This window comes from Orbicella franksi, chromosome 2 (assembly GCF_964199315.1).
Source record: "Orbicella franksi chromosome 2, jaOrbFran1.1, whole genome shotgun sequence".
NCBI lineage: Eukaryota > Metazoa > Cnidaria > Anthozoa > Scleractinia > Merulinidae > Orbicella > Orbicella franksi.
In genome coordinates, this window is record NC_138146.1 from 10,949,122 (window position 1) to 10,967,041 (window position 17,920).

General features: G+C 39.2%; 3 protein-coding genes and 1 pseudogene across 5 annotated transcripts in view; 2 read left to right on the forward strand and 2 right to left on the reverse strand.

The window, feature by feature from the left end:
• The window catches only part of LOC145480087 (uncharacterized), a 337,189-nt pseudogene that overhangs the window by 203,000 nt on the left and 116,269 nt on the right, over positions 1-17,920 (forward strand). The gene's annotated exons all lie outside the window — the stretch shown is intronic.
• The window catches only part of LOC145480039 (uncharacterized), a 206,449-nt gene that overhangs the window by 98,596 nt on the left and 89,933 nt on the right, over positions 1-17,920 (forward strand). The gene's annotated exons all lie outside the window — the stretch shown is intronic.
• LOC145480020 (uncharacterized) overlaps positions 1-17,920 on the reverse strand; it is a 202,077-nt gene that overhangs the window by 76,726 nt on the left and 107,431 nt on the right. The window lies entirely within an intron of this gene.
• LOC145479970 (fidgetin-like protein 1) overlaps positions 1-17,920 on the reverse strand; it is a 208,423-nt gene that overhangs the window by 7,738 nt on the left and 182,765 nt on the right. For both annotated transcript variants that reach the window (XM_081458455.1, XM_081458456.1), the window contains exons 17-18: positions 4,272-4,435; positions 3,903-3,997 (exon numbers count right to left, since the gene is read on the reverse strand). In XM_081458455.1, coding sequence (XP_081314581.1) covers positions 3,903-3,997; positions 4,272-4,435 — 259 coding nt within the window. The remainder of the gene's footprint in view (positions 1-3,902; positions 3,998-4,271; positions 4,436-17,920) is intronic.

A 17,920-nucleotide genomic window follows, 5' to 3' on the forward strand; every position in this document is an offset into this window, starting at 1 on the left:
GGCTAAATGATCGGCAGCGGTCAAAGTTTTCAAAATTATGACTGGTAGTCTCATATTTTTCTCAAATTTAAGGAATAGAAGGAACCGACCCAATTCAAAGTATGATATGCCAATTAGGAACTGTCAAGCGATCAAGAAAGCTTTACAGATCGCAAGTCTAACGCTTGGTTTTAATACGCTTGGGAGAGCGAGACCATGGTTTTTGACACTTAGGTCGGCTGATGGTCACGGTTTTCACCGTGGGTTTTCAAAGCACTGAGTGACCGGCAGTCCGAGACTAGGGAATCGAACAAACCGATCATATCCAAACTAGTATATGTCGGATAAGAAGTGCGAAGCGATCAAGCAGATTTTTATAGATCTCAAGTAAAACTCTCGGCTCAGAGACGTTTGTGGATCGATGTTCCCTCGCAGATACGGTATATGTATCTGTGTCAGAGAATCCATGTACATCAAAATTAATATACATATGAAACTCACTTGAATGAAAATTAAATTGTCATGCTGTCACAAACTCGTGGTTTATGGCTATGATCGGTTCGTGCGATGTCCTAAAATTGTCAATAGTATTGTCGGTCATATTGAATGATCAAAACTGTGACCGGCAGTCGACCTAAAAAAAGATCTCAGTGTTACAAGCGTCTCTGAGCCCAGCGTAAAGAGTTAGACTTGTCATTTATAAATATCTACTTGATCGTTTTGCACTTCCTATTCGACATATAATAGTTTGGATATGATCGGTTCGTTCGATTCCCAAAACTAGGACAATTATTAATCATTTTGTTTACGAACTAACTTCAAACTTTAAATAAACAACTTATTCGCCGCGGTCCACAGTGAGCTGCCTCGACACTCGAAAGTCTGCAATACTGCATAACTCTCGAAAGAAAGCACACAACGAACAAGGAGACGACATCATTCGCCCATAATTTTTTTTTGGGGGGGGTGGGGGTGGGGGGCAAATTGGTGTCCATAGAAAGAAAGATACACTCGATTTTTCCCCATTACCCGATAAGAACTGCGTTCTCTCGAACACAAAAAATACTCATTAAACCTATTTAGGTGCAACACTTGAGGTGTTTTGATGCCAACTACTAATTAACCAAATGTCTTATGCTTAGTTTTATTCCATTCAGTTGGAGTGTTGTTATTAAATGTCAGTACCTGGGAGTTGAATTGCTACAAGTGGGAAGGTGGACAAGTCGTTATAAATTTTAAGCGGGAAATTTATGGCAGAATACTGTTTACTTACTTAATATTAATATCCTCTAATAATAATTATTTATTTAGGTCTTAATCCCTGTGGGACATAACACAACAACAATCTCTCAATTTAACCCTATTTTGTGCAGCATGTTGGGCCTTGTCTTATGTGAGACAGAGTTTTAACTCACTGAGCTCGGCACTGTTTACACATTTCAAGTGAACTTGTACACGCAGTGTCAAGATGTTTTGCTTTTTAAATACATAACAACATCAATAACTGAGTCCCAGGTTTGTTTTTTTGGTTTTTGAGTAGCAGGTTTACTCCAAAAACTAGGTGGGAAAGGTTTAGTCAAAACTTGCTGCGGAGCGGCTGGGCATGACGCGCACTGCGCATCGTTCGGGGAGAGTACGGGAGGGGTTCGCCCCCTCCCATTGGGAAAATGTTTGAAAAATGATTCCCTGAAATTGAGTGTGGTGCTATTTTCAGCAAACATTGTGTACATTTGTAAGTCAGTGTTCATATAAAAACACAACAAAAAGGTTGGAGAGAACTGACTCACTCAAGCAAATTGCTCTAAAAAACAAACAACTAGAAGATGTCAATAATAAGAGGAAACATTTCATTTAAGTTTTGCCTCCCTTACTATTGTTTTTTTCTTGATTTATCTCGCTTTATTCTTCACTTCGTTTTAACAAGAGAATATGCTTGGTTTCATTTAATACAATGTAAATCACACTTGCACCAGGGCGAGGCGTGCTTGAGGCATGCTAAAATTTGTGGAGATAGCACTACAACAACAATAAAATATGTCACACTTTCTCTCATCTCACTTTAACGCAGCCACGCCGAGGGTAAGCGGTGAGCGCAAGCTGAAAATCCCTATGCTGCATGTCTTGTTCTGATGTTTAACATAAACATAAACAAGACATATATTTTATTGTTGTTGTAGTGCTAGCTCGGGATATTTTAGCATGCTTCGGAAAATCACCGGAAAGTAATCGCGCGTTTTATGAGTTCGTGATGTACAGAAATGTATAATAGCATGGTGATTCGAGACAAAAGAAAATTATAATGAAGACAACAAACAACATGAGTGAAAATCAGCGCAATATTTTCCTTAGTTGACGCTGAAAATTAGCAGCCTTAAAATGTTTCAATTTATTTGAAACTCCGGTATTACGTTGAATATGGATTAATCTCATTGAGAGCCAAGTTTTAAAAAAAATTCATCGAGTGGTTTTTAATTCCCGCCCAATTTAAGAATTTTAGGGGTAATTTTTGATAAAAAGCAAAAAAACAGCCTACACCAGTTGATATTCAAGCCATAGTTTCTGAAAGTCAACCGGAGCGATTTCTCCGAGACTTTCACTTGAGGTAATGATGTTTTAAGATTCATTTTAAGACCAGAATACCATTTAGTCAAGTCTTGTGGACATAATTGGCAATAACATTTAAAACAGCTTTGTTTTTGCTGTATTTTGACACCTTGAAACTTCACTCGTAATTTTCTCGAAAACGCTCCTATAGATTTTTTTAAAATTTTGCCATCGTTAAGCCATCTATGTCAAGTTCGAGATCCCGACGTTGTCTTTCCAAAAATATCCCTGGTGGCAAGTTATTCGGTCTTATGTAAAATGGGGTATGGTGTAATTTCGTTGCTATGGTAACTCAGATCTTGCTGAAATATATCCTATTTGAAACTTTCATCTTTCTCTAGCACACTAGTGACGTTCGATTTTCGTTTGGATTGATAATGGTGCTGGTCTAGTCACTCAAAGTTGATCGGTATCGTTACTCAAAACTCCGATTGAGCTACCTTAAAGCGAACGTATTTGTCACACGCGTTATCTGATAAGCATCTCGTCGCGACTACGCTTCTAAATTAAATATTCTATGTTAACCCCGATGTTTGTATATTTAATAGCTCATGCTAAGCCGTTTTGTGTTTATAAACTTCGAAAATTGCTACATCACTTCAGAAAATACAAAGGAGCGTATTTATTCCGATTAAAGTAAGGGAAAGCGTAGACTGAAGTTACTCTACAGTTTTGTGCAGGATATCGGCCAGTTTCACAACGCCGACGGCCGTGATGTTAATAGTTGTGTAAATAAGTCTATTTCAATCTAAATCTATTTCAAATCTAAATAATTCATTTTGTAATAATGAATTACTACAAAATAAATGACCGAAAAGAGCAGAAAACTAAAAGAAAATACAAAAAAACGATGAACTAAAACGGCTTACCAAATGCTGGAAAAGCGAGGTTCAGGGAACCAAAAATGTTACAGGGGTAACGGACGATAAACTGACTCGAATGAAAATGGAAAGATAACATGAATACATACGAAGCTAGAAATAAAAACATACAGAACTGAAAAGAAAACACGGAAAGATTTCCGTTTAACCCCATACATTTATTATGCATACAGTTCTTTGTTTAATTAAACAATAGCGAAAACAATAGCGCTCCTTTGAGACTTACCTGATTTGAATAACTCTAAATTTTACCATTTTTGACCTTCAATTAACTTACAAGTTTAATGAGGAATCCCTCTTTTATTAGCTGTTCCTCACGATCTCTCAAGAGCCAGAAATAGCATGCAAAGAAACATTGAATTCAATATGACAACAAGCAAGGGGAGGCGCATGTGACATTGAGACCACAAATACATTACATCCATAAAATTATGATACCTGGTCAGCATCAATACATTGAATATCAGTAATACTTCTTATAGGTCCAAGAGCAGCTTCTCGACAAAGGTTTGCCATGTCTGAGCCTGAATAACCTGCAAAATAATCACAACATACTAAAATCTCTTATGTTAAGCTCAAGGTAAAGAAACAAACAACAACACTTGCTTTCTAATGAGAGATCCTCAATTAATTTGGTCACATGCATTCCTAACAACTGAAGGAAAAAGAAATCCGAACTACATTAACTGTCCTCTACAAAAACGGAAAGGCACAGAGGCTGGGAAAAGAAGAATGAACAAGAAACGAAAACCTTATAGCACATGAACCAGCATTGCATACTTCAACCTAGCTATTTAACACACATACCGTGTGTTCGTTGAACTATTTTATAAATATTTTGCTGGGACAGGCTGCACTTCTGTTGTGACAAAAGACTGCACATGATTTGCTCCCGTGCACCAGCATCAGGAAGGGGAATGTACAGTCTCTTCACAAGTCTACGTCTAGCAGCTTCATCAATCTCTTGAGGCCTGCAAGTAAAAAAAAAGATCTGCCAATTTCTCCTCATAAAAACATTATTGAATGTTTCATTTTCAATGGAAATCGGAAAACATCCAACTGCACCTACAATATCAGAGTTCGAAGAAATATGTGAAGCCCTGCCGTAGTTGCTCACTAGCAAAAATTCAGATTTAGACAGTAGGCTATGTAACACAACTAGCATCTTTGGCTACTGACTTAACAGCTACGTGTACTTAAACAAGGTTAATGAATGATATATTATATGTAGTTACAGTGATAAGAGTTTCAATTGCAGATCTTGTGAATTGTGGCATGGCATGGAAAACAATTCTCTACCAAGAAATATGGCCAAAAAAACAGCGTTTTAACTGGACACATACAAGGGTTTTTCATGTCTTCCTTACAGCAGCGGTCTGACTGTAACAACTAAAGTCGAGCGGTGAGCAAACCACTCAAAAGGAATTTCCGTCTCCAAAGTTCAGGCAACCTTTAGATCAACGGCGTAATGTAGTCAACAGAATCCCGTGTTCAGATTGTTCATGGAATTACACAGGAGGGACTGGAAGATGTTTCAAACGCCAAAAAAGGAACATCAGAGAAACCTGAAAAACTATATGAAGGGCTCGAACATTGCCAACCATGCGTGACAAAATAATCACTCAATTGACTTTAATAATGCTAGTGCAAATGCCAAAGGCAACCACCGCATTCGAAAAACATCAGAATCCTGCATACTGCTAAAACTGTCGGCGCGGATAACAACTCATAACCGTTGCCTAGGCAATATTTCATTTTACTGTAACGTCATTTACATTCTTTTTAGCTTTTTTCACACTACTTTTGTATCTTAGCTCTAAAATGTATATATTTCCATTCGCGCACAAGTATTTTTTTATTCGTTAAAGGCTATAGACTGACAGCTGAAAGCTTACGTTTTTAATCTTTTTACCCAGAGAACGTTTTTACCTGTTCTATAAAAACATCGTTTTGGTTGGTAAAATCTGTCCTTAGCCAGAAAGCTTGTGACAGTTAGTCTCGAGCTTCCTTAAGCCCTGTATACCCCACTTACAGTGTATTTGCCCAGTGTCATTGTTTTTTTATGTATAATCATAATTATATCTAATAAGTAATTTTGGACTGTTTTTTTTCTCATGTAGTTATCAATAAGTTTATTGTGTACGCCAGTTAACTTAACGTGGAAGTGACCAACCTGAAAAGTCTTAGCTCCTTTGGCCACTACAAACATTTTACTTACTTACTTACTTACTTACTTAGGCCCATCGTTCCAGGTGGAGTATAGGCCATCAACAACTCCTCGTAGCAAACTTGACCTTAGGCTTTTCGTTTATCTTCTTTCCAGTTATATCCTATCAGCTTCAATTCCGCATCAGTGTCCCATCTTCAGCTGTTTCTGGGGCGTCCCCTCTTCCTCTCCCCTTGAAGATTCCACCTCAGAGCTTGCCAGGCAATGCTGTTTGGTGCTTTCTGCAGGGTGTGGCCAATCCAGCCCCATTTTCTTCTCAAAATCTGTTCACCTACCGGTTGTTGTTTCCCTCGCTGCCAAAGCTCCACATTGGGAATTTTCTCAGGCCACCAAAGATACGTCTCAGACAACTCTTTATGAAAGTCTGGATCTTCTGGAGTGCCTTTCTTGTCCGCCTCCACGTCTCAGATCCATAGAGGAGAACTAATTTTACATTGGCACTGGAGATTCGTAGCTTTGTTTGTGTCCTCATTTCTTTAGATCGTCAGATGTTTCTGAGCATGTTAAATGCTACCTTCACCTTACTAATTCTTGCTGCTACGTCTACATTTGTACCTCCTGGTTTGTCTATAACACTACCAAGGTATGTGCAAGAGTCTACCTACTCTAACCGCTCTCCTTCCACTGTGACTGGATTTTCTTTGATGGTGTTGATCCTCATGAACTTTGATTTACCCCTATTGATCTTCTGTCCTATTCTTTTTGATGCTGCTGCCAGTCTAGTGGTCTTGCTCTGCATCTGTTCATGGTTATGTGAAAGAAGGGCCAGGTCATCGGCGAAGCCTAAGTCCTCCAGCTGTGACCACTGAACTCCACTGAATTACATTCTTTGTTCCCTCGGGGGTGGTCCTCAAAATTCAGTCTATAACAAGACGAAACATGAAAGATGATAGCAAGCATCCTTTTCGAACGCCAGTCGTGACATTGAAGCAGTCTGAAAGCTGGCCTCTGTACACCACTCTGCAGGGACATTCCCTCATAAGATTGCTGAATGATTGTAATGATCTTTTTAGGGATACCGTAGTATTTAAGAGGTTTCCACAGTGTGGCTCTGTCCACACTGTCAAAGGCCTTCTCATAATGAATAAAGTTGATGTAGAGAGATGAGTTCCGTTCCAACGATTGCTCTACTATGATGCGGTGTGGCACTTTGATCACAGCATGACCTGTCCTTTCTAAAACCTGCCTGCTGGTCCCATAATTGACCGTCTACTGCTGCCTTCATTCTATCCAAAAGAATTCTGTTTAGGACTTTGCCTTGTATTGATAGAAGTGTGATCCCCCTATATCGTTACTGCAGACCCTCAAATCTCCTTTCTTTGGTAGTTTGATGACGAGTCCCTCCTTCCAGTCCCTTGGAATGTCTTCCTCCTTCCAGATGATCTGAAACAGTCTGTAGAGAGCTTCAGTGGAGGTGCGTACATTTTACTTTCTATTTATAGTAACGTTTGTTTCTGTGTTGTTGTAATTAATATTATTGGTATGCAATATTTATAGATTGATACTTAACAATATGTAAATAGTGCAAAATAATAAAAATTCTGAAATCTGAATCTGTTAGTGAAATTCTCATTTTAATAACATTGGTTGTGTTGTTTACTTCTCACATACTTTTATCCACTTCAGAGCAAATGTACACAAGAATCAAAAATAGTTTGGTAAGGCTTGAAGAATAGAATTTGCCCTACTGCTGCATATAATTAGGCCTTAACAAAAGTAAAAACGCTACGTAGTTTTTTTCTTCAAATATCTTGGTATTTCCGAGACAAAGGACATTATCGGTTTTCACGTCCAGACATCAAGCTAGCGAGTTCTAACGGGGTTGAAAATTGACCATTTTCATGCGATTCGCATTTCGCAACTGTTGAGCATAGAAAAGTTGTAATACAACCAACTTAATGCAGAACTATACCTTGTCCAAAAAAGAGCCCAGTCTCAAGAATATTGGATTTATCTAACTATTCAGCGGTAAACAAAACCAAAGTGTTCTCCAACGATGAGTTCATCAGTCGGTGAAAACAATTGTCATTTTGACCATGTGCAATGTCTCAGAATTCCAAAAGATTTTAGATTCTAACTATACTAGGATAGGTCTTTCAATATATGTAAAGTTTAGTTTGGGCAAATGATTAGGCACTGGTCAAAACAATATTCAAATCATACACAAAAAAATTAAAATCACGCCAGCAGTTGAATGCGTGACCAAAAGTACTACCATTGTTTTTGTCATTAAATTGTATTTTGAGATCACAGAAATAAGGGACCGCATGAGCGCCCTGAAGGTTTTTGGAGGCAAAGAAATCAAGAAACTTGCACGTAACTTGCCAGATACAGCGCCAGTGATCGGAGACGATGATTACAAGAAGCTGAAAAGAAAACTAGACAACCATTTCCTACCGAAAAAGAACAAGCATCACACCAGATTCAGGTTTAACAAACAAAAACAAATCGGAAGAGAGAGTGTTGTCACATACGCAGCGCGACTGCGCGAAAAATCAAAGGATTGCGAGTTCGGCACGCAAACAGATGACAGACTACTGGAACACTTGATACAAACCATCAAGGACAGCAAACTCGTTAAAAGAGGCATTCAGAAGAAATGGAACCTCGATCAATTCCTTGAGGAAGCAAGCCAAAGAGAAGATATCAATCAGCAAGTCAAAGACAAGAAAGAAGATTTCAAGATATTGAAAGTGGGGTATCAGTCTGAGGATTCTCCAAAGAGCGGCAAGTGGGACAGAAGAAGAAATTCGAAGAAGAAACCGCCGCAACCTCCGAGAAAACGAGACCACGAGAAAGAAGAGAAAGAGAAAGGCAAAAGCTGTGGTTACTGTGGAAAGACAGGAGCGCACCCTCCAGTCCGAAACTGCCCAGCATACGGACAACACTGTTTAAAGTGTGGCAAGTACAATCATTATGCGTCATGTTGCAAAATCGGTGCCAAACCCCAAGAGGGATCTAAGGAAACCAAGAGAGAACGAATCAAGAATTCACTGCAACATTGTGGAGCAATGTTCAGGAAGTTTTCTTATTTAAAATGAAAATTTTTGCGAGTAATGCTTCATGTCAGGTAAACGCCTAAGATCCAGAAGGCCACTGACAAGTGTAGGCAGCCATAAACAACGTGAACACGAACTGCCAAAGGAAAGGAAAAAGTTGACGCCGACACATGTGCACAAAAGACACCAAGACTGCTGAAGTTCTGCAAGAGTTAAAGACCATGCGGAACGACCTCACCTTTCAAATAAGGAAATTAAGTGCAGATCTAACGGACTTCCAGCAGACACGAACGCCAGGTTAGAAAAGATAGAAAGTGTAATGTCGAAAATTGACGAGAAAGATAACCTGAATAACAAAGCACAAGAACTTGACGAAGAAGTTGACCGAATAAAGGTTTCTTTAACCTCTACGAAGTCTACAGTTGAAGCGATTGACAGCAAAATGGAAAACTCTCTTAAAAAACTTCAAGAAAGTAACAAAGAACTTAAGAATAAACTTGAGCACTTAGAAAAATACTCCCGCGACGTCAATATTCGCCTCATAGGTGTTGAAGAAGAAGACGGTGAGGACTGCATGGCTATTTTTTCAGACCACTTCACACTTCTCAGCTTCAAAGAAGCTCATGGAGAATTAGAAAATGCTCATCGCACAGGAAGAAGACAGGATGGCAAAGCTAGGCATATCATTGCAAAATTGCACAGTAGACCTTTCAAGAGGAACCTACTTTGAGCCGCGAAGAACCCACAGAAGAAACACTTGCTTAATGGAGTAAGATTAGTCGAGGACTTCACACCCGGCGATTTCGAACTCCGAAAAAAAGCTTTACCAATGATGAAAAGAGCTTTTGAAGAAGGCAAGAAAGTATGTTCTACAAAAGGAAAACTGTTAATCGATGGTAAGGCTGTTCCGGTGCAATAATTAGATTAAAATAGAATAAAATAGTATGAAGCCGCTATTGCAAAATAACATATTCTTTGTTTTGGTCAAACTCACTTCGGAGCAAAACTAAGATCAGCGTATAAACACCGTGCAATGATTTCACTTATGGCCAAAACGCTAGTGACACTTGTGCGTTGCTGCACATCTGCGAATTTTCCGAGTGTGTACTTGCTGTTATTTAACTTCTCTTTCTTCGCTTTATTTTTTAATGTACTATACGAACCATATTATTTCTTTACCTCAAACACTTCAAATCTAAATAACATTAGATCTATAATTTACATTTTAGTGAGTTGCTGTTTGTTGACATCAAGTCCCTCTTCAGAGTATTTCTTTTGATTACTATCTTCTTTTCCTTTTATTTGATCAAATGATTACGGGTAAACTCATTTCACTAAACATCAGAGGCATCAGCAACTTTCGAAAACGAAAAACAATTTTTACCTGATGCAGAAAACAAAAAGCAGATATTATCTTTCTACAGGAAACTCATTCGACCGAGAAAACTGAAGCCCAATGGAAAAGAGAATGGGGCACCCCATTCTTCTGCTCCCATGGGGCTAACAACGCCCGTGGGGTTGCGATTTCGATTTGAAATAATTTTAATTGTATTTGTTGTTACCGTTTTATAGGGATTGCGTGACATCCGGGAAACTAAGTATGTATAACTTACACTATATGACCTAGTTGGTTTTCGAAGTCGTTGATCGATTGTAATCGGAGGTTTTATCCTGAGTTTAACCCAGGAGTTTTAGTATTAAAATCGTTTGAGTTTTCAAGTTGATAGTGGAATCAACAGCATTGTTGAACAAAAAGTAGCTGATGCATATGGCAGATTTCTCATACTCAAAGTATTACTCAATGGTGAGCAAAACCTTTCTGGTAAACATTTATGGCCCAAACTGAGACAAAGAATTAGTTGCCTTCTATCTCTCGCTATTGCAGACTATTGTGAAAAACGATTTTGAAACCATTGAAAATATTATTATGGGTGGAGATTTTAATTGTCCATTAAACCCTACAGTAGAAAAAAAGAAGTGGAAACCGTTTCTCAAGGCAATCTGTAATTAACCCAATAGAAGAGTTACAATCAGAACTGGATTTACATGACATTTGGCACATTAAAAACCCTAAGGTGCGTAGTTATACATGGAGTCAATCGGAACCCCAGATTTTTTCCAGATTGGATTACTGGTTAATTTCAAATTCACTAGCGGATAATGTTGGTACAATTGACATAATACCTTCTATCAAAACAGATCATTCCGCAATTCTAATAGAATTTCAAGGCGTTGATGCAAAAGCTAAGGGTCCTGGGCTTTGGAAACTCAATTGCTCCTTACTGAGTGACAAGACTTACGTTGGAAAAATAAATTCCCTAATACCAAAATGGGCACAGGAAGGAGAGAACGATCTTGAAGACCCACGATCAGTGTGGGACTGGTTGAAATATAATATCAAGAAATATTCCAGAAAATATTCAATGAATAAATGTAAGGAACAGAGGGCAGAAGAGGACATGTTAAACAAGGAATTCCAAGAAGCATATTTCATTTTTGAAAATAATCCTTCTCAGGAAAATCAAGCAACTTTAAATGTGTTACGAGAGCGAATTGAAAAATTGTACGAAGAAAAGGTTGAAGGTATAATTGTGAGATGCCGGGCACACTGGCATGAGCACGGTGAAAAGAACTCCAAATATTTTTTCAACTTGGAAAAACGAAATCATATAAAATAGCATATTCGGAAACTTCGTCTGAGTGGAGTGATTACGACTGATCCTTTTGAAATTTTGGATGCTGGTAAGACCTGTTATGAGAACCTTTACAAATCCAAGCGGAACAGCTGGCAACAAAATGAACAATACTTCAAATTTGAGGACTTGCCAATGCCAAACTCTGTCGCATGAACTCAGACAAAGTGGTGAGGGAGCGATTAGCTTGGAGGAATGTACTGAGGTTTTAAGCTCCTTCCCTCTAAATAAGGTTTCAGGTAATGGTGGATAACCGGTAAAATTTCACAAAATGTTCTGGGCTTCTATTGGAAAACGTCTAGTGGAATGCTTTAATGTATCATTTGAAAAAGGAGAATTGAGTTCATCACAAAAGCAGGCTGTAATTACTCTAATTGAAAAAAAGGATCAAGATCACTGCGACCTAAAAAAAACTGGAGGCTGATTTCTCTTTTAAACGTTGATGCAAAGATAGTCATCGCTGAAAGAATGAAACGACTACTGCCGGGATTAATACATCACAATCAATCTGGATATATTCCAGGAAGAAATATTGCGGAGAATATACATTCAATTCTCGACATAATAAATTTCGTGCGAGCTAAAAAGTTGTCAGGCCTTTAGTTATAAATTGATTTTGAAAAAGCTTTTGATAGCTTAGAATGGTATTTTCTCAAAAAGTGTTTGGAGCTATTTAATTTTGGACCTGACCTTATAAGATGGGTTAATACTTTTTACTAAAATGTTAAAAGCTGCATAATAAATAATGGACTACGCTCCCACTATTTTAACATTGAGCATGGGGTTAGACAGGGAGACCCCCTCTCTCCGTATCTTTTTGTCATTTGTGTTGAAATATTGGCTATTGCAGTACAAAATGATGTAAATATTAAAGGATTAAAATAAGTGATTAGGAAACTAAATTACTTCAGTTTGCTGATGATACAACTGCCATTTTAGCAGATTTGAACTCTGCTCAAGCATTGCTTAAAATACTTGACAAGTTTGAAAAAGTCTCGGGTTTAAAACTGAATGTTATGAAAACAGAACCGGATAACAGCATTGAAACAGTTCTGAGCGAAGACAGCGACCTATTCCAAGGGGTCAGTTGCTTTGGGGAAAAGAATACAGGCAAGAAGATTGAAGTCAAGCTAGAACTGGAACCTGACGCAAAACCTGTGGCTCAGAAACCACGCCCTGTATCATATCACCTACAGAAACCACCTAAAGACTGGCTGGACCAGGGGGTGAAGGAGGAGATATTCGAGAAAGTCCCAGATGGAGAGGCGATTACGTGGTGCTCACGACTGCAAGATCTTTACGAAGCTGGATCTTAGACAAGGTTACCACCAGTTATCTCTAGACCCCTCCACAAGACAAGTGGCAACATTCAGCACACCCTGGGCAAATTACAGACACCAATGACTAGTGTTTGGAGTGAAATCGTCACAAGATGTCCTTGACGAAGCCATGTTCAGAATCTTTGGGGACATACACCACTGCTTAAACCAAAGAGACGACATACTCCTCAGGGGGAAGAGACCAGACAGAACATAGAGAAGTACTCAAGACCGTCCTAAAGCGAGCGAGAGATCACAGAATCACCTTTAACAGAGAAAAATGTCAGTTTGGAATGGAACAAATTAAGTTCTTTGGACATGTTTTCACCAAGGATGGACTGAAGCCATCACCTGATAACGCAAGAGCAGTCAAAGAGTGTGGAGTGCCTGAGAACAAAGACGCAGTACAAAGCTTCCTGGGAATGGCAGGCTACTTGGACAACTTCATCAAGAATTATGCAGCCATAACAGCACCGCTGTACCAGCTAACCAGAAAAGAAACCAAATTTTAGTGGGTAAACAAGAAGAGGAAGCATTCAGAAAGATATAAGACAATATCTCAAGTGAGAAGACCATGGCATTCTTCGACCCAAGCAAACCCATAATCCTCCATACAGAAGCAAGCTTCAATGAAAGGTTATCAGCGGCCCTGCTTCAAAAGACAGACAGAGGCATACAACCAGTACACTTTATTAGCCAAACAATGACAGCAACCGAGAAGAGGTAAAGTCAAACCGAGAAAGACACTTTGGCAATCAAATGGTCCAAGGAGAGACTGAGAATTTACCTACTTGGTGCACCCAGATTCAGAATCATGACTGCCCACAAACCATTAGTACCTTTGTTTAACAAAGTAAAGGCCAAAGTACCACCAAGAATAGAGAAGTGGATCATGGAAGGATGAAGCAGACCCCTTAGACTTCCTCTCCAGACACCCTCTGCCTGAGACAGGACATGACAAGACTGAGAAGATCATCAGATGGAACGTAAATGCAGAGCACGCTGTGGTTGTCACACGAATCACAGAGGAGAGACTTGGAAAGATGAGGTCATGCAGTGATTAGCCAAGAGGATCGCTAAAGGAGACTGGGAGAAACACAAGACAGACAAAGACCTTGAACCCTACCTACATGTGAAACAGGAGTTATTGGTTGCAGAAGGATTTATCTTCAGAGAATGTCAAATCGTACTACCACCAGTACTTCAGAGGAAAGTGGTTAAACTATGACACAGCCTAGCACACTTAGGAAAAACTAAGACCAAGCAAATGCTGAGAGAAAAATACTGGTTCCCACTGATGAACAGCATGACCGACACAGCAATTGACCAGTGTTATGAGTGCCGAGTAGCTGTGAAAGGAAACAGAGAAGAACCAATCAAGGTGACCAGCATCCCAAACCGACACAGTATCCATAGACAATGGTGGACCGTACCCAGATGGACACCACAATCTCATCCTGATTGACAAGAGAACCAGATACCCAGTGGTATAGTCTGTACTATCGACCGACTTCCAGACCAACAAGGAGAGATTGAAGCACATCTTTGCCACATGTGAAACTCCGAGGAGAATTGAGAGCGACATTTGACCCCCATTCAATTCTAAAGAGTTCAATGAATTTGCTAAGCAGGAAGGATTTCAGCACCACAGGGTGACGGCCCTTCACCTAAGAGTGAATGGAGAGGTAGAGAGATTTCATGCAAACCCTAAACAAGACCAAAGAAATTGCAAGTCTGCAAGGCAAAAACCGTCTTGAGAGGAGAAATGCGGTTTAAGACATGCTAATCGCCTACAGATCAACACTGCACCCAGCTACAGGAGTTGCACCTTACGAAGCCCTTAAGGGGACAACCGTGAGAACGAAGTTGAACCTGAACCTTAGAGAAATAAGAAGGATGACGTCATAAACCGCAGAGATGCAGAACATAAGCAGAAAATGAAGCAACAGAGAGAAGGGAGAAAAACCAGGGAGAATAATCTGCTACTAGGAGACTATGTGCTTGTCAAGCAACCAAGGAAGAACAAGTGGAGCACACCTTATGAACCTGTGTTCTATGTCGTGTGCAGCATTTGTGGTTCTCAAACAACAGCAAGATGTGTGACAGATGGATGAACAGTTTGCCGAAATGCCAGCCAATTTAAGCTAGCAAATGCAGTAATCAACACCACTGATGAACCAGAGAAGAGTGATGAAGTACAAACACCACAGGCAGTTCCAGACCTTAAGATACCAGAAAAGGGCACTCCACCCAGTGTACCACCTGTCCCACCAGAGACAACGGCAAATGCAGAGAAGCCAAAGGAGCCACCCGGTGCAGAGATAATACCGGAACAAGAAACTGAACCAGAACAAGGAGCAGAGCATAACCAACCAGTGGACTGACCGGCAATGATGAGACCTAGACAGAAAAGGCATCAACCTTCCTATTTAAAGGACTATGTGTTAGCTTAACAGCTGATTTAAGTTTTGTTATCGGATTGAACTTTGCTAGAGTTACAAGCTTTTGTTAGTTTGGGAGGGATGTAGCATCTGTTCCTCCGCACGCGGTGCGAGCGCAAATTGTATCACATGATATCGCATTAAAAGTAGTTCTATCCATCACGGCATGTCTTGACTGTCAAACAACATTCCTATCCTGCCATTTCAATAGTGTTCCATTAGGTTTGCATAGCTTGTATGCATTCGTCTGGTGATTTTGAATTCCCCAAATCACTCAATATTATCAAGTTCCTATGCAAATGTTCCTATGTTTTCCGTTTTGTTGTTCAGTAAAATCATTCAACCTGCTATCAGGCAGAAATCCCCAGTAATAAGCAGTAACAAATAAGCCGCCATCTTTGATGGCTCCGTGTCCCTTATTTGCATATTGTCCAGCAAAAGTCTTTGCACACAGGGTAAGGGTAGAGTGGGCATTATTTCGAATCCCGTTGAAGCCCTGATTTTTTTCAGGCTTCTTCTTTCCAATTGCTTAAATTGGAATTTTTACTGCGATGATCATTCTTCACTTTCAATCAGGATATTACAAATCGAGGTAGGTGAACATGCTATTATTATGTGTATGTCATTTATACTGCTTGATAATGCTGACATTTCGAACTGTAGTAATATGCTGATACGATGATAATACTTTTGGTCACACACTCGGAAGCTGCTGGTGTGATTTTGTCTAGGAATAGAAGGCATCGCTGAACAGTTTCCATTGCAGTAATATTGCAATTAAAAACGGCTCCTTTAGGAGCCACCACATATTAAAAAGTCAATGATCAATAAAGAGTACAAACTTCCGAATCCTTTTTAATGAACGAAAAATAAACATGTCGGTGAGATCAATATGTGGGCCGACTTGGCAATAAACTCCCTTTGGTAACCGACCCTTGACAAAACATCGAGAAGACCTAGGTACTAGTGTTTCATTTTAAAAATGGCGGCTATTTAGCTATCACGTTTTCGTCCTTTCTTATGAAGTTGTTCTTCTAACTAAAAGAAATAACAAAATAATAGACAGGGAAAATATTTCAACCAACACATTGGTAGAGTGTCGGCCGATGCATCGGTAGTGTGTCGGCCGACGCATTGATAGTGTGCCGACCGACGCGTTGGTAGTGTGTCGGTGATGCGTTGGTGGTGTGTCGACCCACGCGTCGGTCGACGTGTTGGCTGACGCGTCGGTGGGATTGGATTCTTAACCTTTACTGAACTTGTTGTGACAATCTCATTATACAAGCAGTTGCTAATGCATTAAACTGCACAATTTATATCATTGAAAGTGCTGAAAACTTTGCAGAGAGTAATGTGGTAAATCCTGTCAATATACAAGGAAACCCCAGGGTGAGTTATATAGGTTATGTAGATGAAATTTATTATGTTTCAACCGCTCCAATAGAGAATGACGAATTAACTGCATTACAAAGACATCAGAGTGAAATACATACTCAAGGTAAAATATTAGCGAAGCATCCTGAAGAAACTATGCTACTACATGATAAAAATTAAGCATGTATCATACAGATGGTCAACCCAATAATCCAAAAATCTCCAGACACTTCTGCTACCAAGGATGTTCTGAAAAAACGTAACGAATTCATGAGGCAGTATATGAAGGAGAAAAGGGCTAAAAGGCAATTTAGAGAGGAAGAAAATGAAAAGAAACTCTTGAAAAATCACAGGAATGTCAAAGGCAAAGTTCTAAAACCTATAAAATGTCAAATCCAGAGAAGGTCAAACAGATGGAGAAACAAACAAACACAAAAAGACGAGAGAGTAATCTTAAGGGATTTAAAGAATGTCAAAGACAACATTTGGTAAAATATAGACAAGCGAATCCTGAGAAAGTCAAACAAATGGACATAAAAGCAAAAACAAAAAGATGAGAATGTAATCTAGAGAAAGTTAAAGAATGCCAAAGAGAACGTTTTGTAAAATATAGAGAAGCAAATCCTGAGAAAGTCAAACAGAAAGTAATTTAGAAAGAGTAAGAGAACGTCAAAGACAAGATTCTAAAAAGTTTAAACCAGCAAATCCGGAAAAAGTTCAAGTAACCTACAAAAGAAACCGAGCTCGCCTTCAAAATATGATGGATAATCTACAGAATGGAATTAACGTTGAAGACAGGAGCCACAATTCTGAACAGAGTAGGAAAAGAACAAAAGAATCGGAAGTCAAAAATCAATTCTAACAAGAGACTGCAAAGCCTAAATGAAAAAGAACTGATTATTTAAAGGAGGAATCTAAAGTGCAAAGTTGTCATAGTAAAGAGTGTTTCCATGTTTCCATGTCTGAACTAACTAAAATGTTTCATGAGAATATCAAGTATGGTCCAAAATATATCTGTACTTCCTGTGATCAGTTATGGTACAGATCATCTGTGAAAAAATGTAATCCAGATCTCTACAAAATGTGCCCACAAAACATTCTTACATTATGCCTGACTGGAGTCAAGAGTATAAATGACATTGAGTGGATTTGTTCTACATGTCACTCTAACCTTAAAGACGGTAAATTACCAAGTTGCGCAAAAGCCAATAAAATGACATTTCCTGACAAACCAGAAGTACTAAATTCGACTGTTCTTGATGAAAGGCTCATATCACCACGTATACCATTTATGCAGATTAGGGAATTACCCACTGGTGGTCAATTGAGTATTCATAGGAATGTTATCAATGTACCAGCTGATGTCAACTCGACTGTAAATGTTCTCCCTAGACCAGTAAATG